Below are 26,561 nucleotides of genomic sequence, written 5' to 3' on the forward strand. Positions count from 1 at the left end.
GGTTGATCAAATACCCTGCAGAGGTAAGAGCTTCTCCCCAGTAAGATGAGGGCATATGGGCTTCTATCAACGAAGCCCGGACAACCTCCAATAGGTGTTTATTTTTTTTCTCGGCCACCCCATTCTGTTGAGGTGTAGTGGAACAACTAGTTTGATGGATAGTTCCGTGGGCTTCCAAATACTGCTGAAACTCAGAACTTAAATATTCACCTCCATTGTCACTACGGAGAACCTGAACCAGTGCATTGTACTGAGTACAAACCATTTTATGAAAATTTTGAAATAACAAGTTCACCTCTCTTTTGGACTTCATCAAGCACACCCACGTCATCCTAGTACAGTCATCAATGAAAGTAACAAACCATCTTGATCCACTCAAGCTAGGCACTTTGGATGGACCCCAAACATCAGAATGTATGACCATAAAAGGAACTGGACTTTTATTCAAAGTTAATGGAAAAGAAGCACGATGGCTCTTTGCAAGTTCACAAACATTGCAACGGAAACTAGAAACATCAATTTTTTCAAATAAACTAGGAAATAATTTCTTCAGATAACCAAAGGAAGCATGACCCAGACGTCGATGCCATAACCAGATGTCAGATTGCGTCTTCTTCCCCTCAGAGTTCTCCACTACTAAGGCTTGACGCAACTTGTTTGAACTTGTTGACACCAAGTGTAAGTAATACAACTTCCTTCGCCTAACACCACAACCAATCGTTTGCCTCGTTCGGATGTCCTTAAACACACAAAATTCAGGCAAAAAAATTACAACACAATGTAAGGCAGTGGTTAGTTGGGAAACTGACAAGAGATTATAATCCAAAGATGGAACAACTAAAACAGAATCTAAGTTTAAAGTGATGGTGAGAGGCAAGGATCCTTCCCCAATAATCAGGGCTGGAGTACCATTATTGGCAGTGGAAACAAACTTTTGGGAGGATGGTTTAAAAAAATGAGACCTGTCTAGAATCAAATGTCATGTGGTCTGTGGCATCGAAATCAATTATCCACGCACGTACTATTAGAAACAGATGCAGACGTATGTAAAACCTTACCACCATTACCTGCAGCTGCTAAGATAGAAGAGGCCTTTCCAGTGACATTCGCCTCCTCTGTCTTTGTTTCAACAATTGCAACAGTGGATATCCACGTGGACTTCGGCTTCCGTGGATCACGGTTATGATCCCACCATTCTGGATACCCCACAAGTTCAAAACATCAACTTTTGGTGTGACCAATTTGTTCACAATGAGTGCATTTGTAGGTGGACTTGTCGGCACCATTATGATTGCTCAGCTTGGTGCGGTCTTGCTGCTTTTGAGGAGGGCGGTTGCGGGCCACCATGGCTGAAGCTTCAGTATTTTCAGCCTCTCCATTCATTGTTGTGCGTCGAATAGACTCACGGCGATTCAGTGCATAACATTCTTTTAATTCAGGCATAGGCTCCTTGTGAAAAATTTCGCCACGAATCTGTTCGAACTCACCATCCAATCCGGCAAGGAATATATGCACTCTTAGCCGTTCAATCGCCTTCCGATATGCTGCAACATCATCAAGATGCTTCATAACCACCTTATCATGGTGATCCAACTCCCGAAAAATTTCAGTTAACTCTCCATAATAAACAGAGAGAGTTTTTCCATTTTGTTTGGTCGCAAAGGCCTTTTGATTCAAGGTATAAACCTGCAATTCATCGCTTCCATCATAGAATGCCTTTGAGAGGGCATCCCATATCTCTCTAGCAGTGGGTAGGCGGATGTATCGCTTCATGATTTCAGGACTTATTGACATCAACAACCATAGCTTGACTTTTTGGTTTTCCGCATACCATTTGCCGTACCCTTCATCTGATTCTGCGGGCTGCGTGGTGTTGCCACAAATATACGAGAGTTTTTCACATTCTGCGATATGCATCTCAATGATTTGAAACCATAAATCGTAGTTTGATTCGGTGAGGGTGATTCCTGCATTGAATACTGACCCTTCGGATTGAACAATAATGGATTTGGTGTCATCCTTTGCCATGACGAACTATATAGGAATTTTGGTGGGTTAGGATGTGCGGTGGTGGTGGTGGGATATTGGTAATCAAACCCTAGCAACACTGATTCGAGAGTGCGGCTAGGGGTTTTAGAACCTCACTCTTGATACCATGTTGAATATTAAGGTTCTTTCATTCATTCATTCATAGTAATATATTTACACTGAGAACACCTACATATATAGTGTAGGATCCCTATGAGTAGATCCTACAATATAGCACTTCCTATAATTACAAGTCTCTATAATAGGAAAGACTTGCAGCCCAATATCGCAATATCCACATCCTTATGAACTGGACAGGCGCTTAGATGCTGGGTCCTTGCATCTTGTTCTATTGGCATCTCCTCTACGAATCCTTTTGCAAGTTTGAGGAACCCAGCATGGCAGCACGTCCAAGAACATCCACAACACCAGCATAATGCTCTGGTCCTGGAACTATGCCATGTTCTATGCTCATGGATTTCAAGTAGCTCAGCCCTTTGTTTACCAAGCCGACGCGGCTACAAGCTGACAACACACCCACAAAGGCCACTTTGTTTGGTGTCAAGCCCTGTTGTTAAGCCCTGTTGTTTCCTCTCCTCAAAGAAAATCAAAGCTTCATTACCACATCTATAGAATTGAGAATTGATTTGGTTGGCTTCCTTAAGAAGACTAAGAAGAAAATATTTATTTATAGATCATTTACATATATTACAAGGAAGTAAATTCGAAATTTGAATATACAACTATACAAGGATATAACCTACAATCAAGGAACCTAAAATCAAGGAAATCCTACGTTATTCTCTCCATACAACTATTACATATGTGGAGATAAAATCTATCCTAACTAAGAATCTATAAGTATAGAAACTCTTGATATGTGGGATATGGTATGTTGCATAAATATGCACATACAATATCTTTAGACTCCCCCTCAAGTTGGAGTAGGTGTTGAGAGATCAACGACACCCAACTTGCTAGATAGGCGTTGAAAGGCCTCAGCTCCAAGTGGTTTGGTAAATATGTCTGCAACTTGGTCACGGAACCGAATGTAGCAAGGTTCTATCAAGCCAGAGGTGATTTTCTCACGAACAAAATGACAATCAAGTTCAATATGTTTTGTTCGTTCGTGAAACACAGGATTTTCTGCTATATGAATAGCATTTGACCGGCCTTGATGTGAATCGGTTCGGTCATGGGTGATCTATGCCAAGATCAGTGAGGAGAGATTTGAGCCATTGTAATTCACATGATAGAGTAGCGAGGGCACGGTATTTAGCTTCAGCTGAAGACCGAGATACCGTGGGTTGCTTCTTGGTTGTCCAAGAGATTGAACTATAACCCAGCATTGTGAAATAACCTGTGGTGGAACGACAGGTAGTTGGGCAACTCGCCCAATCAGAATCAGTATATCCACTAAGGTGGAGTGAACTTGATGCGGATAAGAGTATGCCTTTGCCAACAGAACCCTTGAGATAACGAAGAATGCGATTGGCAGCATCAAAATAAATGGTATGAGGGGTTTGCATGAATTGACTTAATGTGTTGACGGCATCTTTGAATGTCCGGGTCGTGTCATCCGCGTGAGATAAAGAAGTCATCTATTGTTTACGGCGATAAGATGTTGGATCAACAAGAGGTTCTCCATCAGTAGGATGTAACTGGAGTTGTTGTTCCATTGGAAAACTAGTGACTCATGCTCCAGTCATTCCATCATCTTTTAAAATATCAAGTGTATATTTTCGTTGGCATAGAAAAATTCCACGTTTTAAGCAAGAAACTTCAATGCCTAGAAAATATTGTAATTTACCAAGATCCTTTATGAAGAATGATTTTTCTAGAAATGATTTGAGATTGAAAATTGCATCATTATTAAGTGATGATTATGTCATCAACATAAACAAGAACAAAAAGAGATATATTTCCCTTAATGTATGTGAAGAGACTATAGTCTGCAATGGATTGAGTGACTCCCTTTCTAATGAGTGTTGAGGAGAATTTAGAGAACCATTGTCGAGAAGCCTGTTTAAGACCATATGAGGATTTGCTTAGTTTGCAAACGCAGGTCTCCCCTTTACTAGAGAACCCGGGAGGTAATTTCATGTACACTTCTTCATTAAGATCTCCTTGAAGAAATGCGTTGTTGACATCTAGTTGATGAAGAGACCAACCCTTGATGGCTGCAATAGAGAGAAGAAGACGAACTGTCACTAACTTTGCAACAGGTGCAAACGTATCATGATAGTCGATACCCTGAATTTGGGTATATCCTTTTGCAACTAGTCATGCTTTGAATCTTTCAATGGAACCGTCAGAGCGGTATTTGATTTTAAAAATCCATTTACAACCTATTGCTTGTTTTCCGGCTAGTAAAATGCACAAAGACCAAGTGTTATTATCTTCTAAAGCTTTGATTTCTGTAGCCATGGTGTCACGTCATTCTGGAATTTTCATTGCTTGAGTAAAAGAGGTTGGTTCCTCTTTAGTTAAAATGTTTGTGAGAAACACACGATGGTGTTGTTTAAAATGAGAAAGAGAAAAATAATTTGCAATGGGAAAATTTGTTACACGTGATGTAGATGAACAAACATAATCTCCTAACTTAATAGGAGGGCGTCGAACTCGTGGAGGAAGAGTAGCATCAATCATGGGAGATGTTGGTGTTGGTTCATCTGTAGAAGCTTGATCAATTATGGGAGATGTTGGTGGTGTTGGTTCATCTGTAGAAGCTTGAGAGTTTGAGGAGGACAATTCGGAAATTAGAGAACCGAGTGAAGTATTTTGTTGAGGTAACTCAGGTGTAATAAAACTGAGTGGAGAAGGACTTTGTGATAATGGAAGATCATATGATGTGTCATCAAGTATTGGTTTGACAAACACATGTGAATCCACAGATTTGGTGGGGATCTCCTGATAAGGGAATTTGTCCTCGTAAAAAATAACATCACGAGATGTATATATTTTACGAGTTGTGATATCATAGATGCGATAACTTTTTTGGCCATATGGATATCCTATGAAAATGCCTGGTTTGGCACGCGCATCAAATTTATTTTTGATATTCATGCTCTTGCTGAAACATAAGCATTCGAAAACTCGCAAAGAGGAGTAAAAAGGAGGAGCACCAAACAAAATTTGGTGTGGAGATTTGTGACCTAGGATAGGAGTAGGCATTTTATTTATTAAATATGCAGCTGTTAATATGCATTCTCTCAAAAATTCTAAAGGCAGATGCGCTTGGAATCTGAGAGTGCGGGCTACATCAAGAAGATGGCGATGTTTTCGCCCAACAATTCCATTTTGTTGAGGGGTCGCAACGTAGCTACGTTGGTGTATTATGTCATTTAGTTGAAACCATGATTGAAGAGGTGTGGATAAAAATTCGGTTCCATTATCTGACCGAAATTGTTGGAGTTGGGGGAGAAAAGTATCACCACCTCCAGAATGAATATTATTGATCTTTTTATTGAACTGCCTATTTACAAGATTAAAAAAATAAAGCAGTAATTTCATGGTTTCTGATTTTGCTTTCATTAAATAAATCCAAGTGCAACGTGAATAATCATCTACTATAGTGAGAAAAAAATGATCACCACTATGAGAGGGCATAGAGAATGGCCCCCAAATATCACAGTGAATTAATTCAAAAGGATTAGTACTAGAAGTAATACTTTTATTAAAAGGTAAACGAGTTTGCTTTGCTAGTGAGCAAACATTACAAGAACATTCAAAATCAGATTTAATTGGTTCAAATGTTTTAACTAAAAATTTAAAACGAGACATAGATGGGTGACCGAGGCGCCAATTAATGCCAAAGATCAAACTTGTTTTTGCCAAGAACGAAGAATGCAGAAGCTTTATTTAGATAATATAGGCCATCTCGAGAACCACCCCAACCAATCTGTTTCAAAGTCCGTTGGTCCTGAAATATACATTGAGATTGTGAGAAAATAACATCACAACTAAGAGAATGTGTTAGTTGAGATATTGATAAAAGATTAAATTTGAAAGAATGTATGTGAAATACATTCTCAAATATAAGAGTTGGTGAAAAGACAACAGTACCAATGTGATGTATTAATGAGTGAGTTCCACCTTGCAATTGAACTGAAAAATTCTTTGGTGCAATGATATATGATTTAAATAAAGCTAGATTAAAACAAATATGATTAGATGCTCCCGAGTCAATAATCCATGACGAAGAGGAAAAAGGAAGAATCGAACCTGCTAGATTTGCCATGGGCATTGCAGATTCGTCATTTGACAACATGGTGAGGAGACGACTATACTGTTCAGTTGTCAATGGTGGAGGGGATGACCCTGGGGATGGTGCAGGTGGTGCAGCGGCAATCACATTTTCTAACATGATTCGTCATTTCTCTCATGCATTTCACAGAACTGTCTCTTGGCATCATCAATGCTTCCGCACTTTGCATACAACATGATCAGTACACTGCTAGCCTCAATCTGTGAATCATATACAGTTTTTATCACCCTAGCATGGATCCGCTTCCCCTTTTTGAATATTTGGTACATTTGTAGATGCGCTGACGATAGTTAAACAAAACGTGAACAAGTTAATTAGGTGTTGGCGCTATCTGACTCATCCATATCAGATCGAGTAAATACTTTCAAGGGGCCTCTTCACAGTGCCCACTTTGTGCAAATCCCGATATCAATCCGTTCCATGATATTTGATCACTATGAATCATCCCAAATGCTAAATAAGCTTCATCCACCCTGCCACATATAGCATAAAGGCTGATGAGTGCATTCCCTATTGAAAGATCCATCGAATAATAAAAAATACATGCTTGAGCATGGATTTGCCTCCATTAGTTTAGAGCTAGCTTGTATGTGGTGTTGGGGACAACAATACCAATCGATCCCCACTACTAAGATAAGTTGCACTTGGACCAAATACAATTTCCAGACAAAAATCTAAAATTTCACTACAACCAACCTAGCATGCCCAACTCTCTAAACAACTATCACAAACAAATAATAATAATACAAAGAAAGTAAAACATACCACAACACAAGATGTAACGTGGTTCGGCCAGTGATGCCTACTTCCACAAGAGCTCATCCTTTTATAAGTGTAGGAAAGAAGATTACAATCACTCCTCTCAAGTCTCTCCACCTTACTAGATCACTCCTCTCTCCTTACAAACTTTTCTCTTTGCAAATGTTCTCTCTCAATTTTGATAGCTCTCAAAATTGGGTTTCTATTCAAGACTTAGGTTTTCCAAAACATTGTTTTGTTTATACTCAACTTTGCAATTTCGCGGTTACTGTAGAAATAGAAACTGCAAGTTTAGGCATGGGCGAGGGCGCGCCTTGGGCAAGGCCAATATGAGCGCGCGCGCCCTCAAAAGTCCAGTAATTTTGTTTCATGAGAGGCTGAAAAAAAAAAAACTATCTTCTTTTTCACGGCAAGGGCGCTGGTGCGCGCGCTCAGACCTCTTCACACGAACAATACTGCTTTCTCCCATATTCTTCCTCGTCCTCTTGTGAGGGATAACTCCAACAGTCGGCATATGCACTTAGTGCATTAGAGACCCCTATATTGTCTGATTGAATGCCTCGGATCGGCATCTCTTCAAAGAGTTTAAGATCTTCTAAAGACATCTCTTGTTGCACATAGCCATAAATCGTGGCCGTCCATGAGACTACATCTTCCTCCATGAGTTTTCCAAGAATTTCCCAAGCAAGCTCCAGTCTTCCATAGACATTATGATCAAAGCTCCAGTCTTTATGGTTAGGGTACGGATCTGCTCTCCAAGATCCAGAGCTCCCAAAAACGTACATGTTCTTAATATACCCGGGTATGTCTGTATGTGCATTCATTAGGTTGGACACTTGAACCCCTGCTATTTGCATTTGGGAGAACACCTCAAAAGAATCTACCATATTACCCCAACTTCCCATAAGCCACACGTATCACAGTCCCTAGAACCACATTTTCTTTGTTTGTACTTTGTAGTATTGAACGTACACGGGTAGTAGCAACATCAGAGCATTTAACATAAAAGTCTAGCAACGAACCTTCAATGATCATATCAGAAGAAACTCCTGCTTTAATTGCGTAACAGTGGAACTGCCTTCCCTTGTGCAATGCCTCAGATAATACCTGATTCTTGCATTCGACAAAAGAGATTAAGAGCTTCTCTTTCAAGTCCATTTTGAGACAGACCAGATATCATAGCTACCCAAGTTTGGTCTTTCAGGATGGAAAAATGGTATGTTGATCTGTTCTTTTGATAGTTAGATAGCACTAAAAGTAACATCCTTGCCTTTCTGATTAAATGTATTCTCTACATTCAAAATGTAATCTCATGTAAGCTAAGTCACTAGTTTGAATGTGCTTATTAGCTAAGTGAAATGTATGTTATCGATCTAGAACTGTGAGCAGGAACAATACACGTACTCATGCACATATTACTCTTGCGGCAACACGGTAAGCTAAAAATGAATATCATGTCTTGAAGCATCTGTAAAATCAAGTTAGACTCTAAAGATTGTACTGTTCATTAAAACACTAAATTTCTGCAACATGTCCAAGGCATGAAGATAGAAGTCTCACAAAAGTCAATTGCCACAAATGAAAAATCAGCTCAAATTAAGTAGGTTAAAAGGCCGCTTTCACTTGAATTGACATCATTCCATCATATTCTGATTTCTGACTCTTCTATATTGTTTTGAAGGGGGGTCTAAGAGAGGTTTCACTTGGCAGTTTATCCCTTGATAAGTATCCAATGTGTATTTCATACAAAAATGCGTCGCACATTCAGTTGCAAATGTATACTCATGTTTCTTGTTGTTCATTAATCATTAGGATCAACAGGTGGATATATTGCGCGCTAGCTGTTCAAAAATGTATTTAGCATACTAGGCTTTAAGTAAATCTGCAGGATACCATAAAGGAAATCAAAACTAGCTAAGATTAGCTTGATACAAGCCAAAACTACCTTCCAATCAAAAGAATCATGTTCATCTCTGATCAGTGTGATTCTAGAGGAAGAGTTGTGAGGATTAGAATGTCTGTACTCCTAAGGTTAAAGCCAATATATGTGCGATATATAACTAACAGCTTCATGCCATTGCCCGACAAAACCGGGTAGACAACTGGATCCAGTCGGTTAGAACTGAGAACCAGAAGACCATATGTTAGGCTCTGTGTTGATGCTCTATGAGTTGAATGTGAAACGCATTTTACATGGTGTTAGTTTCATGATTTTAGTAGTAACGTAGAAGTTTTATCCTTTTAGCATAGAACATTAATAATAGGGGGAATATTCTGAGGAGAAATCAAAATTGTAGGAACATGAACATTAATAGGAGGTACACTATGCATAGAACTGTTTAATGTCAAATCAGAACTCCAAAAGAAGTTATAACTTCGTCTAGAAGCTGGCTAAATATTAACCCTTGATCAGTGAAAGCCAGTTACATTCTCCCAGTATAATTCAACAACCCTTTTAATTTGGCTATGGTCATTGTCGTGAGTTTTGATTTCTTATACGTCTTGGATTCAAATTATTGTTGTTTGGCAAAAGTAAGACACAGTAGCGAGTAGGATGTATGATGTATCGCGACCTCAAATCATTTTACAAAGTTGCATTTATGAGTTCGAGTTATCTCGCTCCATCGAGACCAACCGTGTCTAAAAATACATGAAGCTCGATCATTATGACCAGCCACATCCAATAATTGATTATGCCTAACTAAACCTGAAAACCCCAGAATCCCCCCATTCTGTGAAATGTACACTAGATCCCATGTCGTCACTAGTAGTCCTGGCACAAACATTCTCAATTTAGTTCAATTATATATTTCCCAGGAAAAGTTAAAAAAATTCCAAAGAAAATTATTTTACAAGAAACAAACATGAGGAAGGATTGGAATAAAAAACAAATTCAGTTAATAGTGGAAGAAAAGATAATGTGACAAAATCAAATGCCAGTCACTTTTCAAGTACCTTTTACTTAAAAAGGCAACCAAATTTCCCGGGGAAGATTCCAACTAACTCAATAGACCACTGCCCGTGACATGTGTGTAAAAGTTTTTACTATTTCGTCATTTTCGTGAATGAAGTTGTTAGCTTGTTAGAGAAGTTTGCAAGGAGAAAGTGGACCTGGTATAAAACTTACTCATATATATAATTAAAATTGAAAAACTAGCTGGATATTATTGTTTCTTCAAGAAGCGTGGTCACCAAGAAATAAGCTCAAGTTCTCTGAAGAGAAGAGAAACAAGAATATTTCAGCATTTCATGACAAGATTCAAAGACCCCATTTCTCAAGTCCATCAACCAAGTGATCGGATGCAACAAGAACATAATATCAAGGTATGCTCTCATCCCCTCAGTTTGTAATTGAGTTTTCTTTCTTCTTGAATATGAACACTATAGAGAAACCCCACCATTTCTTTAATTCATATTGAACTTCATTATATCCATGTTAATTAACACATTCCATCTATCATGTACATTTCTTTAATGATTGATTTTCAAGTCTTTAAATTTGGGGATTTTCAATTTTAATTTGCATGGCAATTGGCAAAAGTTTTATTGATATTTTGTTGTCTTGATAAACTTGATGTTTTGCTGTTCTGTAGATGGAAGGGCCCACAACTCAAATGGAATCAACGGCTGGAAAGTTATCTAGTAAAATTTTTGTACTACTCTTCTACCTACACCTTCTCTTACTTTCAATCTTAATCACATTCCTCACTATACGTGGCATCATCTCAGCCACTGATTCCCACCGTAACAAACTTCTTCTTCACTGGTATTTACCACTTCTCAGTTCATCAATAATCGCTGCTCTTATCGCCTTTTTATGCCAAGTGTCAGTACGTAAAACACCAACAAGAACCTTGAGACACGCATTTTGGATCAGCCCATTGCTAACCTGTGGCGCTGGTGTACTGTTCCTTTCTATTGGTACAGCCGGAGGTTTTGTTGCTGCAGCATTTTTTCTCATTTTTGCACTCATTCAATCACTTTATGGATGTTGGGTGGTGCCCAGATTTTACCATGCAACCCGGATCCTCTCAGTGTCTCTATCTGCACCCACTTCAAATGCTACAAAGTTGCTCACTATATCACTTGTTATAGGGGCAATTCACAACTCCTTATCAGTATCCGGTTTAGGTGGTGTTGTCCAAGCCCATACCCGGTTCGACCCGCTTTTCATAGTTGTGATCCTATTGAGTATTGCATGGACAATGCATGTGATTAGGAATACTTTACATGTGGCAATCTCACGACCCGTGTTCATGTATTTCACGCGTGTGACGGATGTTGACACAAGTGTGGTTTTTGATCACACAGTGAGGCGATCTATGGGTAGCATTTGCGTTGGGTCAATTGTCGCACCGGTATTTGAAGTTATTCGGGGATTGGCTAGAGTTATGAGTTCAATTGCTGGTGATACGGATGAGTTCATGTTCTCATGTGCGAGTTGTTATGCGGGTCTTGCTGATAGGCTTGTGGCGTATGGAAACCGGTGGGGATTTGTGCATATGGGTGTGTATGGTAAAGGATTTCTACATGCATCTGCTGATACATGGGAAATGTTTGAGCGTACTGGGATGAAATCGTTGATTGACTTGGATCTCACCGGGTCATTTTGCTTCCTGTGTGGAGTTGCTGGAGGATCACTTTGTACACTTGTGGCTGGGTCCTGGACCCTTGCTGTGGAGAAAGACTATGCAACCATTGTCTCTGTCTATGCCTTCCTAAGTGGCTACTTCATGGTGAGTCTCTTGGGCCCAATTTAAGCCAGTCCAACCTGCTCAACCCAACCTTTAGTTAGTTTGCGCAAGATGTTTTGAAATTTATAGCCCAGTCGTACTCATGCTAATCAGATTATTATCATGGCTGGAAATGCAGGTTAGGATTGCAATGTCGTGGCCTCAAGCATGTGTATCCGCCTACCATGTTGCCTATGCAGAAAATCCACAGAGTCGACACTTTGATTCAACCGTGCCCAGCCGCATTCAAGAGCTGCAGAGATCTCAAGTTTGATTCGACAGTTTTGGGATTCAATTATTCAAAGGTTGCACTGTGGCGCCGCCCATACATTGCGCAATAGTTAGCTAGTTCATTTTTGTTCTGATCATGTAAAATGTGTTTTAGTATATTGATCGTGCAACATAAACACATAGGGTGATAGGGATATACTACTGACTGTATGACTTCGTATTTGAAAGTTACTATATATACAAGAGTGAAAAGATGGGATACAAGCAATTTTCAGTTTTTTACAACAGTGAAATGCATGGCGTCATGGCGATCATTTGTTTCTTCTCGTATACAGTAGTATAGTATTATTATCTTTCAGAAGAATACTGCGTTAATTCTTCTCAACGCGAATGTTACTCTAACTGGTTTTGTAAAATTAAGTCTGAGGACAGTTTCATAATAATGACATAAATGCTCTTCTAAAACTTAAAAAATACATAGACTAGTTTGATACGTGCAATAAAAACTCTGATCTTCATCAACTGCTTATGCCTTTTATTTTTGGTCGAACGCTGAATTGGAAGTGCGATTGATCGTCGTCGTTTCCAGATGTACATAACAAGATGGTAAGCTAACGGATATAACCATTATGATTTTAATTTTTTATATACCAGCAATATATCATAAACATATTTCAGAAAATCAAGGAATCCGAGATATCGGTATTTAAAACCGTGGGCCCACAAGTAATAGTGATTGGAGTAGCCAATAAGAAAAGTGGTGAAACAAAACATTTGGATAAACAAGAAAAATAGTGAGTGGGTCCATTCTGATCATCCTCAACACTGAAAAAACAGAAAAAACAGACCTAAAAAACGAAAACCCTAACATTGAATGATAATAACTTCACTCATTATTGTTGTTCTACAAAATGGGAGCTAGTCGGAAATTACAAGGAGAGATTGACCGAGTGTTGAAGAAAGTTCAGGAGGGTGTTGACGTGTTCGATAGTATTTGGAACAAGGTTTGTGTTTTAAGTTATGGTTTATTTATTTATTTATATATTGTTTGATTTTGATGGGGTTTTTGTGTGAAGGTTTATGATACGGATAATGCGAATCAGAAAGAGAAATTTGAAGCGGATTTGAAGAAGGAGATTAAGAAGCTTCAGAGATATAGAGATCAGATTAAGACATGGATACAATCAAGTGAAATCAAGGATAAAAAGGTCTTTTTTTTTAAAAATATTTTCTTCTTTGTAGTTTAAATAGAGGAGGGGTTGTGCTAGAAGGTGGTTAAGTAGAATGCAGATTGAAATGGAGAGGAACAAGTAGGGGTTCCATTTATGTTCATTGGAGGAAATAATAGTTTGGGTTTTACTGCCCAAAGAGAGGAGTAATGTTGTTTAGTTACTAAGTGTCATTAATCGATACGAGAAGAAGTTGTCATTTATTTTTTATTATATTAAAAAGGCTACACCCAAACCGATACATACATCTCATTGATTTGCATTACAATGTTTCTTATCATAAATGCATCAAAACTGACCTCTCTCATGATAGAAATCATAAACATCCAGTTCCATACAATGCCTTTGACGGCATAACACATCATCGGACACCCTGACAATTTTTCCAAACCAAAAACACTAAAGTACCCAACAACAAGCATGTATGTCAACCATTGATAGAAGTGTAAACTGATTGTGGTCATTTGCTCAACTGTCTGTAAACTCTGTGCTTATGTGGTGTCCTTTCTCTTCGCATATTATGTAACCTCGTGTTCTATTGCATCATTATGTAACTTTTATTAGTTTTGTACCATAGGTTAACTATCCACCAGTTGAAGGTTATGTATTTGTTTTTTAACTGGCTAACTTGACCAAATGAAGCTTATGTGTCGATGATATTCTACAATTGTGGAATTCATTATTCAGGGGTTAACATTTGTATTTTTGGTATATGTTGAAATAGGTTAGTGCGTCTTATGAGCAGGCTCTGGTCGATGCTCGGAAGCTAATCGAGCGTGAAATGGAAAGATTTAAAGTCTGTGAAAAGGAGACGAAAACAAAAGCCTTTTCGAAAGAAGGGCTAGGTCAACAACCGAAAACGGTAAGTGCTGTTCAACCTCTTTTCATGTCATGGTTGCAGAAAGTAGACAAAGGATGCAAGCTGCTGATAGAAGGTTGTCTATTGTAGTCTGTCAATTGGAATTAGCTGACTGAAATATTTTGTTTTAACTGGATCCATAGTAATATCTGTTTTCAGTGAAAGCAGACATCTATTTATCAAAGACTCGGAGTAATCATATTTTACTCATTCTTCAGGATCTAATTAACATGTGATTACTCCGGGGATTTTACAATGGTCAACTTATCTTCTCATGGTTTCCCCACTTTCTCTAATGCCAAGATCTCATTCTTTTAATTTTTATTTTTTCTGATAGTCTGGAAGACTGGAACTACTAATCCTTTTTATCTAGTTTTCATTGTTTGAAACTTTTTCTATTAATGAATTACCTTTCTTAGTTCATATGATAGAGGTCACGAGAACATCGATTGAAAATAGTAAGTGTATTATTAAAAGTGCATAATGAGGCCCGAGACATACCATTTGAGGCGTTTGTGTTTAGGTGGGAGTCCATTATGAGCTGATTGAAGTTGCTTTTTGTATTTTGTTTTATATTTTTTCTTTATCTCTTCTTATGGTACTGTATTGTAGGATATCTCATCCTATTGTATCCTTGTTTACACATATATTAATGAAACTAGACTTTTTTGATAGAAAATAAATAGTGATTGTATTTTGATTTAAGTTTTGCAGAAGTTGGTGCTTATATTTATTATTTTTATTTTCCGTGATAGGATCCGAGAGAGAAGGCGAAATCAGAGACAAGGGATTGGTTGAATAATGTGGTATGAGATTTATCTCTTTGCTTGCTCAGTTTGCACTTTCACTATGAAATGTGATGTAACATGTAAATTTTTTGGTTTATTTTTGAAGTCTTTCCAACTGAATTAATTGATCTTGCTTCACAACAAGATTATGTGCTCATTTTGTGTGAGGATATGCATGTAATTGCAAGTGTAAATTTGGCTGGACTAGTTGAGTAGTTTTTTTTTTTTTCTTCTGGTTTCTTTATTTCTTTGTTATTTTATTTTATTTTGGTTTTGCAATACATATGTTTATGTGTGAATGTGCGATTGCGCATGCGAGTGTGATTGGGTTTATGGACATAGTCATTTTGATCAAAGGTTTGGTGGCTCAATGTGCTTTGATTTGGGAGGAGTGGAGGGATATACTCCTTTTGGTAGTTTTGTGTTTAGATGGGACTCTTTTGGGGTGCTGTCATGCGGACACTTGATGTTCCCCCGCTACTTTTGTGCTTTTGTGTTGGTTGTTTTTCTTTTCCTTTTTCTCTTGATGTATATAGGATACCTCAATCTTAAACTTTTCATATTATCAATATAATCATAGTTTTCAATATCGACGTTATATGATAATGTCACAATATTGTATAAAATATCTTATGTATCACATGATACGGATGGCGTATCATACGATACAATACGTGATACATCTTGTATCAGGTGGCTAGAGCTAAGCCTTTCTTAGTCAGATCTAGTGAGGAGCCTGAGTTGAAGGCTGCAGAAGTTGCTGTGGACCTCATGATTGACCTTCACTTGGAGAATGTCCTGTTTGAAGGGGATGCGAAGAGTGTGATCAACATGTTTTCAGAACGGGAGAATCAGGAGACTCCTTGGATCTGGACCCCTATCATAAATAGTTTTAAGATCCAGAACACATGATATAAAAGATGGAAATGGAATGGTATTGGAAACCCCTTTTCCCAACATATATAATGAGTCATTTATCTTTTCCTTCTTTTTTCTAAGCTTTGAAAGCCATCTTAGGTTTTACTTTTAATAAATAACAAGCCTAGTCCAAACCAATATTTAGTTACTCAATCAAGAGCAGGTTTAACCCTTTATGTATAATCTTAATTTGGGCCCAGTGGTTGCAAATGATGGCATCTTTTACCGTACATTTATTGTATTGTACATGATAAAACTCTGTTTGTTTGTTTGTTTGTTTGTTTGTTTGTTTGTTTGTTTGTTTTTGCGGATGAAACTTAAAATACACATGCACAACCACACACAATTTTATAAAAATATAGTTTGAGCGTAGCATACGATACATGATACAATCTGATACTCGATAAGCCAAAAGTGAAAAATGATATTATGATATGATATACGATTTGATAATTATGAATATAATACAAATAATTATTCCGAGCAATAAAAATAAACTTTTACTTATTGAATTGTAATGAACTAGTGGTTTAAGCGTGATTTAAACGGTTATTAAGACTTGCCTTTCGATTATGGCCTTACATTGTTATTGTAGTTCGTCTTATTGTTCACTGTTGCGTTATATGGCATGTTGAATTCATAGTTATCAGTTTATATGGTTTCATTATTTGGTATTCTGAACTCGTACTTAGCGCATCCAAAATCCCAACTTAATTTATGCATCAAATATAACCATCTTTGGGATTCTGACTGACATGCGTCTGACACTGAGTTGTGTGTTTATACAACAAGAGGGGGTCCCGAACATTTCAGACTGGAAATTGTTAGTGTTCTGTCAATGGCACATGGGAACTGAAATTGCTAGGTTGGCTTCAACTGTTGAGATTATTACACCCCATTTCTAGGCGTGTTCTATCCCTGGGCCTCCTCTTTGTTAGCATAAAAGTCTGATTTCTCTACAAGTTTGAGTTTCTGGAGTAATTGGCGTTTTGACATCATCCTCATCAAGATTTGAGAAAATACATATCTCAAAGACCTGATGGTTTGACTTGACTGACAGGGTGGGTGTGTATGGGAAGAATAGTTTGTGTACACACATTATTTTCTGTCATCTAGTAAAATTACTTAATGTGGCTGATACATTGCATACCCACCCAAGAACACATACATTTGAAGACCCTTGTTTTGTGCTCTAAAGTTGCTTTCACTTGGACCATGTAGTTTAAACATGATTTTCACATGCCACTCTTACAGACTTAGACCTATCATCTGTGCTTTAATAGGTGTCAGAGCTAGAGTCCGAAGTTGACTCCTTTGAAGCTGAGATTGAAGGACTCTCCGTAAAGAAAGGAAAGACAAGGCCACCTAGACTGGTAAGAGAGATGGAAGACCATTTCCTTACTAATACTGTATCCATCATTTTTATCGTGTTTATATTGTTGGGTATCCATTTGTATTGATGAATATACTTTTATTTACAGACACATTTGGAGACATCCATTGCTCGGCACAAAGCTCACATAATGAAGTTAGAGCTGATTTTAAGATTGTTAGATAATGATGAGTTGAGTCCGGAGCAGGTTAATGATGTCAGAGATTTCCTAGAAGACTATGTTGAGCGCAATCAAGTAAGCATACCTAATTATTTCTCTTCCTTTATTGGTTTAACTAACTGATTAGTTTTTCCTGTGTTATCGACACTGAAGTGTTTAAATTCTGCTCTTTCCCCCAATAAAGTTGCTGACCTACACTTTTCTTTTTTGGTTTTAGTTATTGCTTGATTTACATTTCTCTGTCTTGAATTTCTTTTGCCAGGATGATTTTGATGAATTTAGTGATGTTGACGAGCTCTATAGTTCTTTACCATTAGACAAGGTGGAATCGCTTGAGGATCTTGTTACAATTGGTCCTCCTAGTCTTGTTAAGGTGAATGCTCCTTTGGCCATTTATCACACTTTCAATAACTGGCAATGTTATTCGTTTAATGAGTGCTTTGTTATTCATATGATGGATTGATCTTTGTATATCCTTTATATCACAAATTCACACACGCTATGACGGCACATATGTTTCATATATGTTACTGGACTATTGATTGCATGAACTATTGGCCCAGTTCTTAATGGATGTCAAGGAAAAATTCAATGGCTTAATCACGCTTTATTCTCCTCAATTTGAATTTTTCTGTGAGTCAGTTAAGATGCATGTTAAATGAATATTAATACTAGGTATTATGTTTAATCGTTATCATTATTTTTCTCATGCGGATCAAAGATTGCTAGGTTTATTTCGCTTTACGGAATAGCTTGGTTCTATGAAATCTAGAATCCAAGACTTTTTGTTTGACTGAGATTAATTAGTTGTGTAGTTTGTAGGTTGGGTTGTGATGACTTTGTTGGGGTGCTATAATTTAACTACAATACATGTTAGTTTGTGTTTTAATATAGCGTGCCACTTCCTTCCTTAGCATCTTGAAAGGAGAATGGCTGTGGGTGCTTTTTCGAGACGTAAATAATAATGATTGGGCTAAGGGGTCTTGGTCTTATTCGTGCCTAAGTTCCATTTACATGCCTTGATAACACCTCCATTTACCTTGAGTAATATTTATGATATTCTTAATGGCAGTTTTGCACCTATTAAAAATGAAGTAATACTTGTACCAGTAAAACACTAAATATTAATTCTGGATCAAATTCTGTCTATACAATTAGGGAATATCTATCACTTGTGCAAAATGATACTACCAAGGAGGAAGAAAAGTCTGATTGATTGAGAAGTTGTTAATAGAAGTGTAATTTTTGACACATTCTAATGCAGTTTTATAAGCTGCATGACGGGTAAGATATGTACATTAGCAGACATTTAAAGTTACAATTACAAGTTAAAAGATGAAATTGTAACACCCACCATCATGTGAAGTCTAAGCTTTAAGATGAATTCATGGAATAGTATAAGCAAAGAGCTTAACAGGTAAGATACAGACAAAAGCAAAGATTTAAGCTGGTTCGACTATCAAATATTGAGGTCACTACGTTCAAAATGTTGAAGCACACTAAATTCCTTGGCCTTCCTTTGTACACTAGTCTAATACTAAAGGAGTATATATAGACTGACTAGCCTTCAATTGAAAGAATAGTACATGCATGTGTGTTCGAAAAGCTAAAGAAGGAAAAAGTATAAGTTATGGGATTTCCTCAAGTAAAATTTGTTCAGTATGTTGTTCAAAAAACGAAATAGTAAAGGAGAACACTGTTTCCTTCTGCAGGTTGGTTTAAACAATACTCTAAATATAGTCTTCCATTCTTTTTGATTATGTCCAAGTGAAGGTCCTGTTTTTTCATAATACACCCATAATAGGATCTGATTTGAGAAAAAGGACCGTTCTAAACTACGGTGTTAAAGGTATTATTGACTGCTTTTTATACATATGCTACATAATTTGATTGCGGAAGTTTTTATTAACAACAGGGTGTAGGAGCAGCAAGTGCAGTTTTAAGTTTAAAAAGCTCTATTGCAGCTTCACCGATTCAAACACAGGTATATACTCCTTCAGTTCTAGACCAGTTTATTTATTGATTTTATTCTCTTCTGTTATAGACAACATCACTGTTTGTTGTTTAACAGGGTAATTCAACTCCAGAACAAGTGGAAGAAGCAGATTCACAGGATAGTAATTCAGAGATTCCTCCAAGAACCCCAACTTCTAAGAATGGTGTACTGAGTACATCAGTGTCTTCCACAACGGCTGGAAATCCTGCTCCCGCTGTTCCTGTTAACATGCCAGCGCGTACTTTAGCTGGTGGATCAGCGGCATCAGCAATTCCTTCAGGTTCAGGATCTGTTCGGGGTGTCCCAGATAACTCGACTGCTGCTGTTGTTTCAACTCCAATTAATATACCTGGTGCGGCAAAGGAGGAAGAGATCAGACGCTCATCTCCTTCACTTGCTGAATCTGGATTAGGAAGAGGAGTGAGTAGGAGTGCTGTGGTTGGAGGTATATCCAGCCTATCATTGAACAGTGTTCCTTTAAGTTCTGGGAGTGGAGTTCCGAGCCCCAGTTCCCTTGGACCAGTTCCTGCCGTGGCTGACTTGGCAAAAAGAAGCAATTCGGCGGTTGATGAAAGGATTGGAAGTGGTGGAATTGGGCAACCACTGGCATCCCCTCTGAGTAATAGAGTTCTATTGCCACAGATTTCCAAGTCTAGCGAAGCAACAAATTCCACTGATTCAAACAGTGTTGGTGAGCCAGCAGCTGTTTTAGGTGGAAGAGCCTTTTCCCCTTCTATGGTTCCTGGTGTACAATGGAGGCCTCAAAGGCGGAAACTCTTTCCAGAATCCAAATGAAGCAGTAGGTTACTTATGTTACTTATAAGCTTTTATTTCATTGGTTCAAGTGTTCAAGTGATTAATGAACAGTGGCTTGTCTGAATTAACTGTAGATTGTTTGGTGGCATTTGAACTTCATATTAAAAATATTGTCAATTGGAAGTTAGATTATGCATCTTTGGCATCTGAACCGTTTTATAGAATTTTGCACTATCTAAAGCATTATAAGACCCTGGTTAATACGTAGTAATAGGATGTATTATCTAATTGAACTATTTGTCGTCTCCATGCCTTTGATTTATTTGAATTCATTTTAGTTGTTGATGTGTTCTTTGATTTTTTAAAATCATCGGTTAACAATTAAACTAGGAATCTATTAAATTTGATTAGGTTATTGTGATTTGAAAGCTTTTTCGTGATGCAAAAAAAAAAACAAAAAAATGCTTTACATGATGCATGTGTTGTAATATTTTACAGGGTCAGTTACGTGGAAGAACTGAGATTACACCTGATCAAAGGGAGAAATTTCTACAGCGGCTCCAACAGGTCCAGCAAAACCATAGTAATAACATCCTTGGAGTATCTCATCTAGAACGAGCAAAGCAGTTATCCACACAACAACAAAACTCACTTTTACAGCAGGTACTTTTTTTCCCTCTAGTCCATACAGTGTTGTTATGTACTAATGTCAGGCCATTCTTATACATGCTCTTTGGTCCATACAGATGAATATTTTTCCTTGGTTCATTGTATTTGATTGCTTGAGATCAACACATGGTTTCTGTTTTAGATGTGAGAAAGTGCTTGTCCTATTGTGGTAGAAAACCATTAGGATAGTTGTGAATGTGTTAGGCTGTAAAGTTGCTCCTTTTAAAAATTGTACAATTTAGTACTGGAATATTGGTTCGGCTCCCGGTTCAAATTTTCAACTGAATAATAGTGGATGGATCTTTGTCATATGCATGATACAGATCAACTCAAATTTTCAAGTGGAAAGTCAAATCGGTTTACCCCATTATTCTTTCAGCAGAAACCCTAAATAGGAAGAAGGGAAAGAAAGCGCGAAGAATACCACTAGAAAGTGTAGTTGATTGCCTGGAGTAACAAGAAAGGGATGAAGCTTCTTGTATTACGTTGTGGTCGAAAAATGAGATCCCTTTTCTGTCTTGAAAGGGATTATCCGTGGACCAATACCTTTGGTTCTTCCTTAGGGTTCTCTTTCGTCAATTTCCATGGTTGGAAAATGAAAGAAGAGAGAGACCGTCTTGTTAAAAAGGATTTTAAAAACGAACAATATACTACTGAATGTTTTGTTTACCTTGATAGGAAAGAACCGTTTGTAAGCTTGTAAGGGTTTTTGGTGGAATTAAAGAAGCCTTTCAAAAGTTTAATGTTCAGTCAAGTGAGTTTAATGTGGATGCAATGGATTCTTATGGATTTTTTAAAGCACAGGAATCTTGATTTTTGGGAATTACTATATTTTCTTTCAATAACAGCTCTGTTAAAGAAAATTATGTATAGTTATTTGACACTGGTACCAAGTATAAGACACGGCGAAGTACCAAATATTGAGGTATATAACCTTCAATATGTCCGTGTGTTGTATGCGACATATAAACATATCTGTCTATTCAACACGGATTGTTTTCGAAAAGATAGTGTCGATGTTACTTGGGCCAAATTGTTATGTTTGAATTATGAGTAATTTCCTATTTTGAAGGGTCAGGAGAAATATCTCCTCATATAGGAGTTATGATCAGCATGATCAGTTTGATAAACAAAGAAAGTTAGTGGCATTGTGATCATCATCTTACTTATAGACTTTATGCTATCTGTTTTTTATGATTGTGTGGGATCACGACACTCCTAATACCTCCTATTTTTTGTTTTCAAGTATTTTTCCGTTATTTATTTACTTTTTTGCTTTTGATAGTTAGAACTCCCTTTCCCCTGTAGCCCTTTGTTATTATTATATTTTTTGTTAAATTAAATTACCGTGGTTATCTATGTTTTTATTTGTTTATGCATATTTACTCTTGATATCTTAATTACTTTGTATTTGGTTCGTCCGTGTGACCTTACAGCTTTGGTCAACCAATTTTATTTTTGTTGTCAGGGCTTTTCGTCCCTCATATCTAACTCTTAATGTTGGCCTTTCTAATCATATCTGAACGAGCTTTTATGGACGTGTGCAGTTCAATGCTCAAAGCTTCGTCTTTATCTCCTCAAGCTGGACTTGGACTTGGAGTTCAATCATCAGGTTTGAATAGTGTTACATCTGCCTCTCTCCAGCAGCCAAGTTCTATCCATCAACAATCTACTCAGCATTCCTTAATTTCTACTGGACCAAAAGATTCAGGTACTTTTAAACGTGGGTGTATCTGTTATGCAAACAGGAAATTGTGCTGTTAAAAATTGCAAATGTAAATGATTATTGATTATATACACATTTTGATTTGTCAATGATGCAGACATTAGCCATGTGAACGTTGAGGACCAGCATCAGCAGCAAAATCAATCTGAAGATTCAAGCGTGGAACCTGTGATGAGTTCTGGGCTTAACAAGAATGTTCTGACGGAGGATGATCTAAAGACTGCATATGCTGTTGATAAACCTGTAAGTGTGTTTGTTTTCTATTCCATGAAGAGTGTTTAATTTTGAAATACATACTGCTGTTGTTGGCGAGCACTGTTATTTGTTGTTTTTCCAAAATTATTTATTTTCAACTGAAAGTGTAAGTACGCCAAGTGATCAAGAGAGGGAGATCCTGTTGAACTCATATATGCCATTAGATGTTCTAGAGGAGACCAGAAAAAGAATCATCTAAGTAAAGATATGATATAGGACTTTCCTACATCACTGTTTCCCCTTAGCACAAACGAAAATTCTGTTGGTGTTTTTAGTGTTGTTACTCATCAGATTGGGGTGGATTTGGATAATTATTTTCTAAAGAAGAAGGAATAGGATTTACAAGTGCAAACATTCATATCAATTGGATGAGATTCGGTTGAAGCATTTAACTGGGAACCTTTCCCAGTGAACTATCAGCTGCGCAGGCTCTAGCTTGGTTCTTGGGTTGAGCTTGGGACTCAAGCCTCAACAAAAATAACATAAAAGAGAACGTGGAAAAATGTGGTTTGATGATGGAAATTTATGATTTCTAATAGAATGAGGTGTTTTGATGCTCAAAACATAACCCTCATAGGGAGTTTTAATCTTTAAAGATGATTGGTAAAATTTTCTATATATTGATTCTAAAACAATGAAATAATGAATTACCAGATTATCCGGTTTTTTTTTCACACAAGCACCCCAAGGCCCAAGTTCCCTAAATTACAAATACCTACTCATCTCACAATTCCATGCCAAGTTACTTAATCTGTAAAGAAGTTACAAGGGGGTTAAGTAGGCATAGACTGGCTACGTCGACATAATTAAATGACATAGGCAATCCAAAACGGACTTGCACATTGCTCTAAGGGCTTATTTTTGGTAGATATTACCTCCCTACCATGGATAGTATCTCCACAAAAAATCAGCTTAAAATTCTGGACCGTCTGATAAATATCAAACTTGAGCTCAACTTTTGGTAGGGTTAGACATGTTCAAAGGAACTGATTGGTGATCTCCAATGTTGAGGAGATCACATCTCCAAAAGATCAGCTCTTAGTTCATTGCGTAGATAGGTAGGATTGCGTATGTCATTTCTGTCTGTCGATGTAGCCATCTATATGGGGCAGGCTACCTTGACAGCTTATTTTGATATCCTATTTTGACAGATGTGCAAAGCTGTTGGATTTCACAGAATCGAATGGACAGATCTTACTCTCTAATAAGAAGGGTAAATAAAAGGGCAAAAACGTCATTTGCTGTTTTTAGTATCCGAACTACCCATTTCTAGTCTTTCTCATTCTTCCTGCTCTGGAGGCGATGGATAGAACAAGTACAGTAAATAACTGAAACTCCCCATACTCAACAATGGATCGAAGCCGCCGATTAGAAGAACTGAAGTCGAAGAAAAATTTCATCTTGAATCTCAATACCCATCTCTTTCTTTGCATGTAGTTCATGTTTTGTTACCCATTTCATCTTGAATCTCAATACCCATATCTTTCTTGCATCTTGAATGCACTAGTTAAGCTGTTTTGATCTATATCCCATTTCCTTGAAATTTCATGTTTTGAAATATACCCATTACTAATTGGGTGTGGATTAATGTCCACAGAAATAAAGTTAGGGTTGTCAACTAACTAATGCATATGATCCTAACTAGAACTCAAGGAACAATGCTTAATAAAGTGTCATTATGAAGTTATCAAGGACAGTACAACTATCTGACAATCTAGCTACAGGAAGCTTGAATTTAATAACAATAAACGTGATAGCATGAACATTACTTCAAACCCATTATCTCTTAAATTGTTCCAAGTTTGTCTGTTAATGGACTATTTAGCCTACATGAGTGTCAAACCAGACCCTTTAAGCTTTTCTCCAGCAAGTAACCTTGTCCAAGCAAATCATGGAGTCTCCAACACCCTTTGTCAAAGAAATTCTTATACAAGTGAAACAAATCTCTTAGGGCTGTTTGCTTATTTCCCACGCTACTAGGGCTAGAGAGAGAGAGAGATTTCTTTCTAAAGATGACAATAATTTTTATGTAGGCCAGAGGTTTCCAAATGAGTTGATATATATAAACTTGCAAGGCTTAAGCCTCATGACGCTGAATGCCTAAACTCATAAAAGGCATAAGGCGTGTGTTGAAGCTTAAGCCTCAGTGTGTTTTTTAAACAGTAAAATTTTATTATAGCTAGTAAAAAGAGAAAAGTTTTGGGAGAAAAGAGAGTATATCTTAATTAGTTCCGGCCTTCTCTCATAGTTTTTATATATGAAAAATAGTCGGATTACAATATGTAAAACACCAAATCTAATGTCCCACCGAACTCTAATATAAAGCTTGTGTTTTTCCTGGCCTGAAAGTTCTACCCAAGTTGCTAGCTAAACATGTTTCCTAAACAATTTACTCACTCTTTCTTCATGGCCTGCATAATGTATTTTGCAAAAAAATTTAAAACTTATTTCCTACCAGTTTTTCCTTGTGTTTTCCTTTTTGTTCCCACGCCAAGAAAGTATTTCCTAGAGGCAATGGCACCTTAGAGATGAGTTTTACCTTTCTACACTGGGCGTAGAAGGACTCTGACATGGCAAGATGTGTCACTTTTAACGTGGTCTGCTGATTTAAGGCCCATGTAAAATCTTGTTGGTCCTTTGAAGCACATCACATCAGCTAAAGATCTGACTCGGATGTTTTTACATGAGAGGCATCGGCTCTGTCCCGTGTGCTTGTTTTAGAGGACTGTCAAAAAATTTGACGGACCTGGGGTTTCGTTGATGTCTGTGCATTATTGTTACATGACTGCTCTGCTGCAGATGCCAGGATGTGTTATGTTTTTACACGAAACTCATGTTGTGCTCCAACTGAAGTAGTCAATCCATATATTGCACATTCCTGGTTTCCCTGAAATTATTATTTTTTCCACATCACAGTTTTCTGTTCTATTTCCGTTTTTTGTTTGCTTGATAGTTTCTTTGTTTGTCTATATATATTAAGATTCTGTATCTTCTGTATCTTTAGCAAAATATTGTTTTGTGGTAGGCTGGATTATCAGGCCCTTTGACAGAAACTTCCCAGATGCCAAGAGATATTGATCTCTCTCCAGGACAACCTTTACAACAAAGTCAGCCTTCAGCAAATTTGGGTGTTATTGGTCGAAGAAGTGTTCCAGACCTTGGTGCCATTGGTGATAACATCACGGATCTACCTCCCAAGCAGGAGTACACCCATCAAATGTACAATCTACAGATGCTTGAAGCTGCTTATTACAAGCTTCCTCAACCGAAAGACTCAGAGCGTGCCAAAAGCTATATTCCAGTATGTAGTTTACTGGTTAATCCTTATTTAAGTTGACTTGAATCCATATTGCTGATCCTGTGATTTTTCTGCATCATTTACAGAGACATCCTGTTGCAACACCTTCAAGTTATCCTCAAATTCAGTTACCACTGATCGATAATCCTGCCTTTTGGGAAAAACTTGGTATGGAAAGTTGGGGAACTGATACGCTGTTCTTTGCGTTTTACTATCAGCAGGTACTGTTATGACCATACTTAACTGTATTTCTTATTTCAGAATGCACGTTTGTTGATTCAATAATTTATACTTGCTAATATGTTTGCAGAATACTTACCAGCAATATTTGGCTGCAAGAGAGTTGAAAAAGCAGTCATGGAGATACCACAGGAAATATAATACATGGTTCCAGCGACATGAAGAGCCCAAAGTCACCAATGATGAATATGAACAAGGGACATATGTATACTTTGATTTCCATTCTACCAATGATGATTCACAGCAAGGATGGTAA

The 26,561-nt window shown here is 37.4% G+C and overlaps 2 protein-coding genes and 1 pseudogene across 2 annotated transcripts; 2 read left to right on the top strand and 1 right to left on the bottom strand.

Annotated features, from left to right (window-relative positions):
• Window positions 1-6,387: 6,387 nt before the first annotated feature.
• Window positions 6,388-8,318, bottom strand: LOC147483990 (pentatricopeptide repeat-containing protein At4g13650 pseudogene; annotated as a pseudogene).
• Window positions 8,319-10,235: 1,917 nt separating this feature from the next.
• Window positions 10,236-12,061, top strand: LOC147483991 (protein PNS1-like). The gene is made up of 3 exons (XM_086579693.1): window positions 10,236-10,378; window positions 10,648-11,790; window positions 11,927-12,061. The coding sequence occupies exons 1-3, from the start codon at window positions 10,304-10,306 to the stop codon at window positions 12,059-12,061; spliced, it is 1,353 nt and encodes a 450-aa protein (XP_086435819.1). The 5' UTR covers window positions 10,236-10,303.
• Window positions 12,062-12,800: 739 nt separating this feature from the next.
• LOC147483992 (uncharacterized) lies at window positions 12,801-26,561 on the top strand. The gene is given in 17 exon segments (XM_086579997.1): window positions 12,801-13,022; window positions 13,095-13,226; window positions 13,972-14,109; window positions 14,862-14,912; window positions 17,096-17,185; window positions 17,294-17,440; window positions 17,628-17,738; window positions 19,281-19,349; window positions 19,437-20,126; window positions 20,128-20,160; window positions 20,616-20,780; window positions 21,525-21,540; window positions 22,348-22,497; window positions 22,610-22,755; window positions 25,793-26,068; window positions 26,152-26,286; window positions 26,376-26,561. Coding segments are annotated over 17 exon segments (2,628 nt in total). The 5' UTR covers window positions 12,801-12,929.

Source organism: Coptis chinensis, chromosome 8 (assembly GCF_015680905.1).
Source record: "Coptis chinensis isolate HL-2020 chromosome 8, ASM1568090v1, whole genome shotgun sequence".
Lineage (NCBI taxonomy): Eukaryota > Viridiplantae > Streptophyta > Magnoliopsida > Ranunculales > Ranunculaceae > Coptis > Coptis chinensis.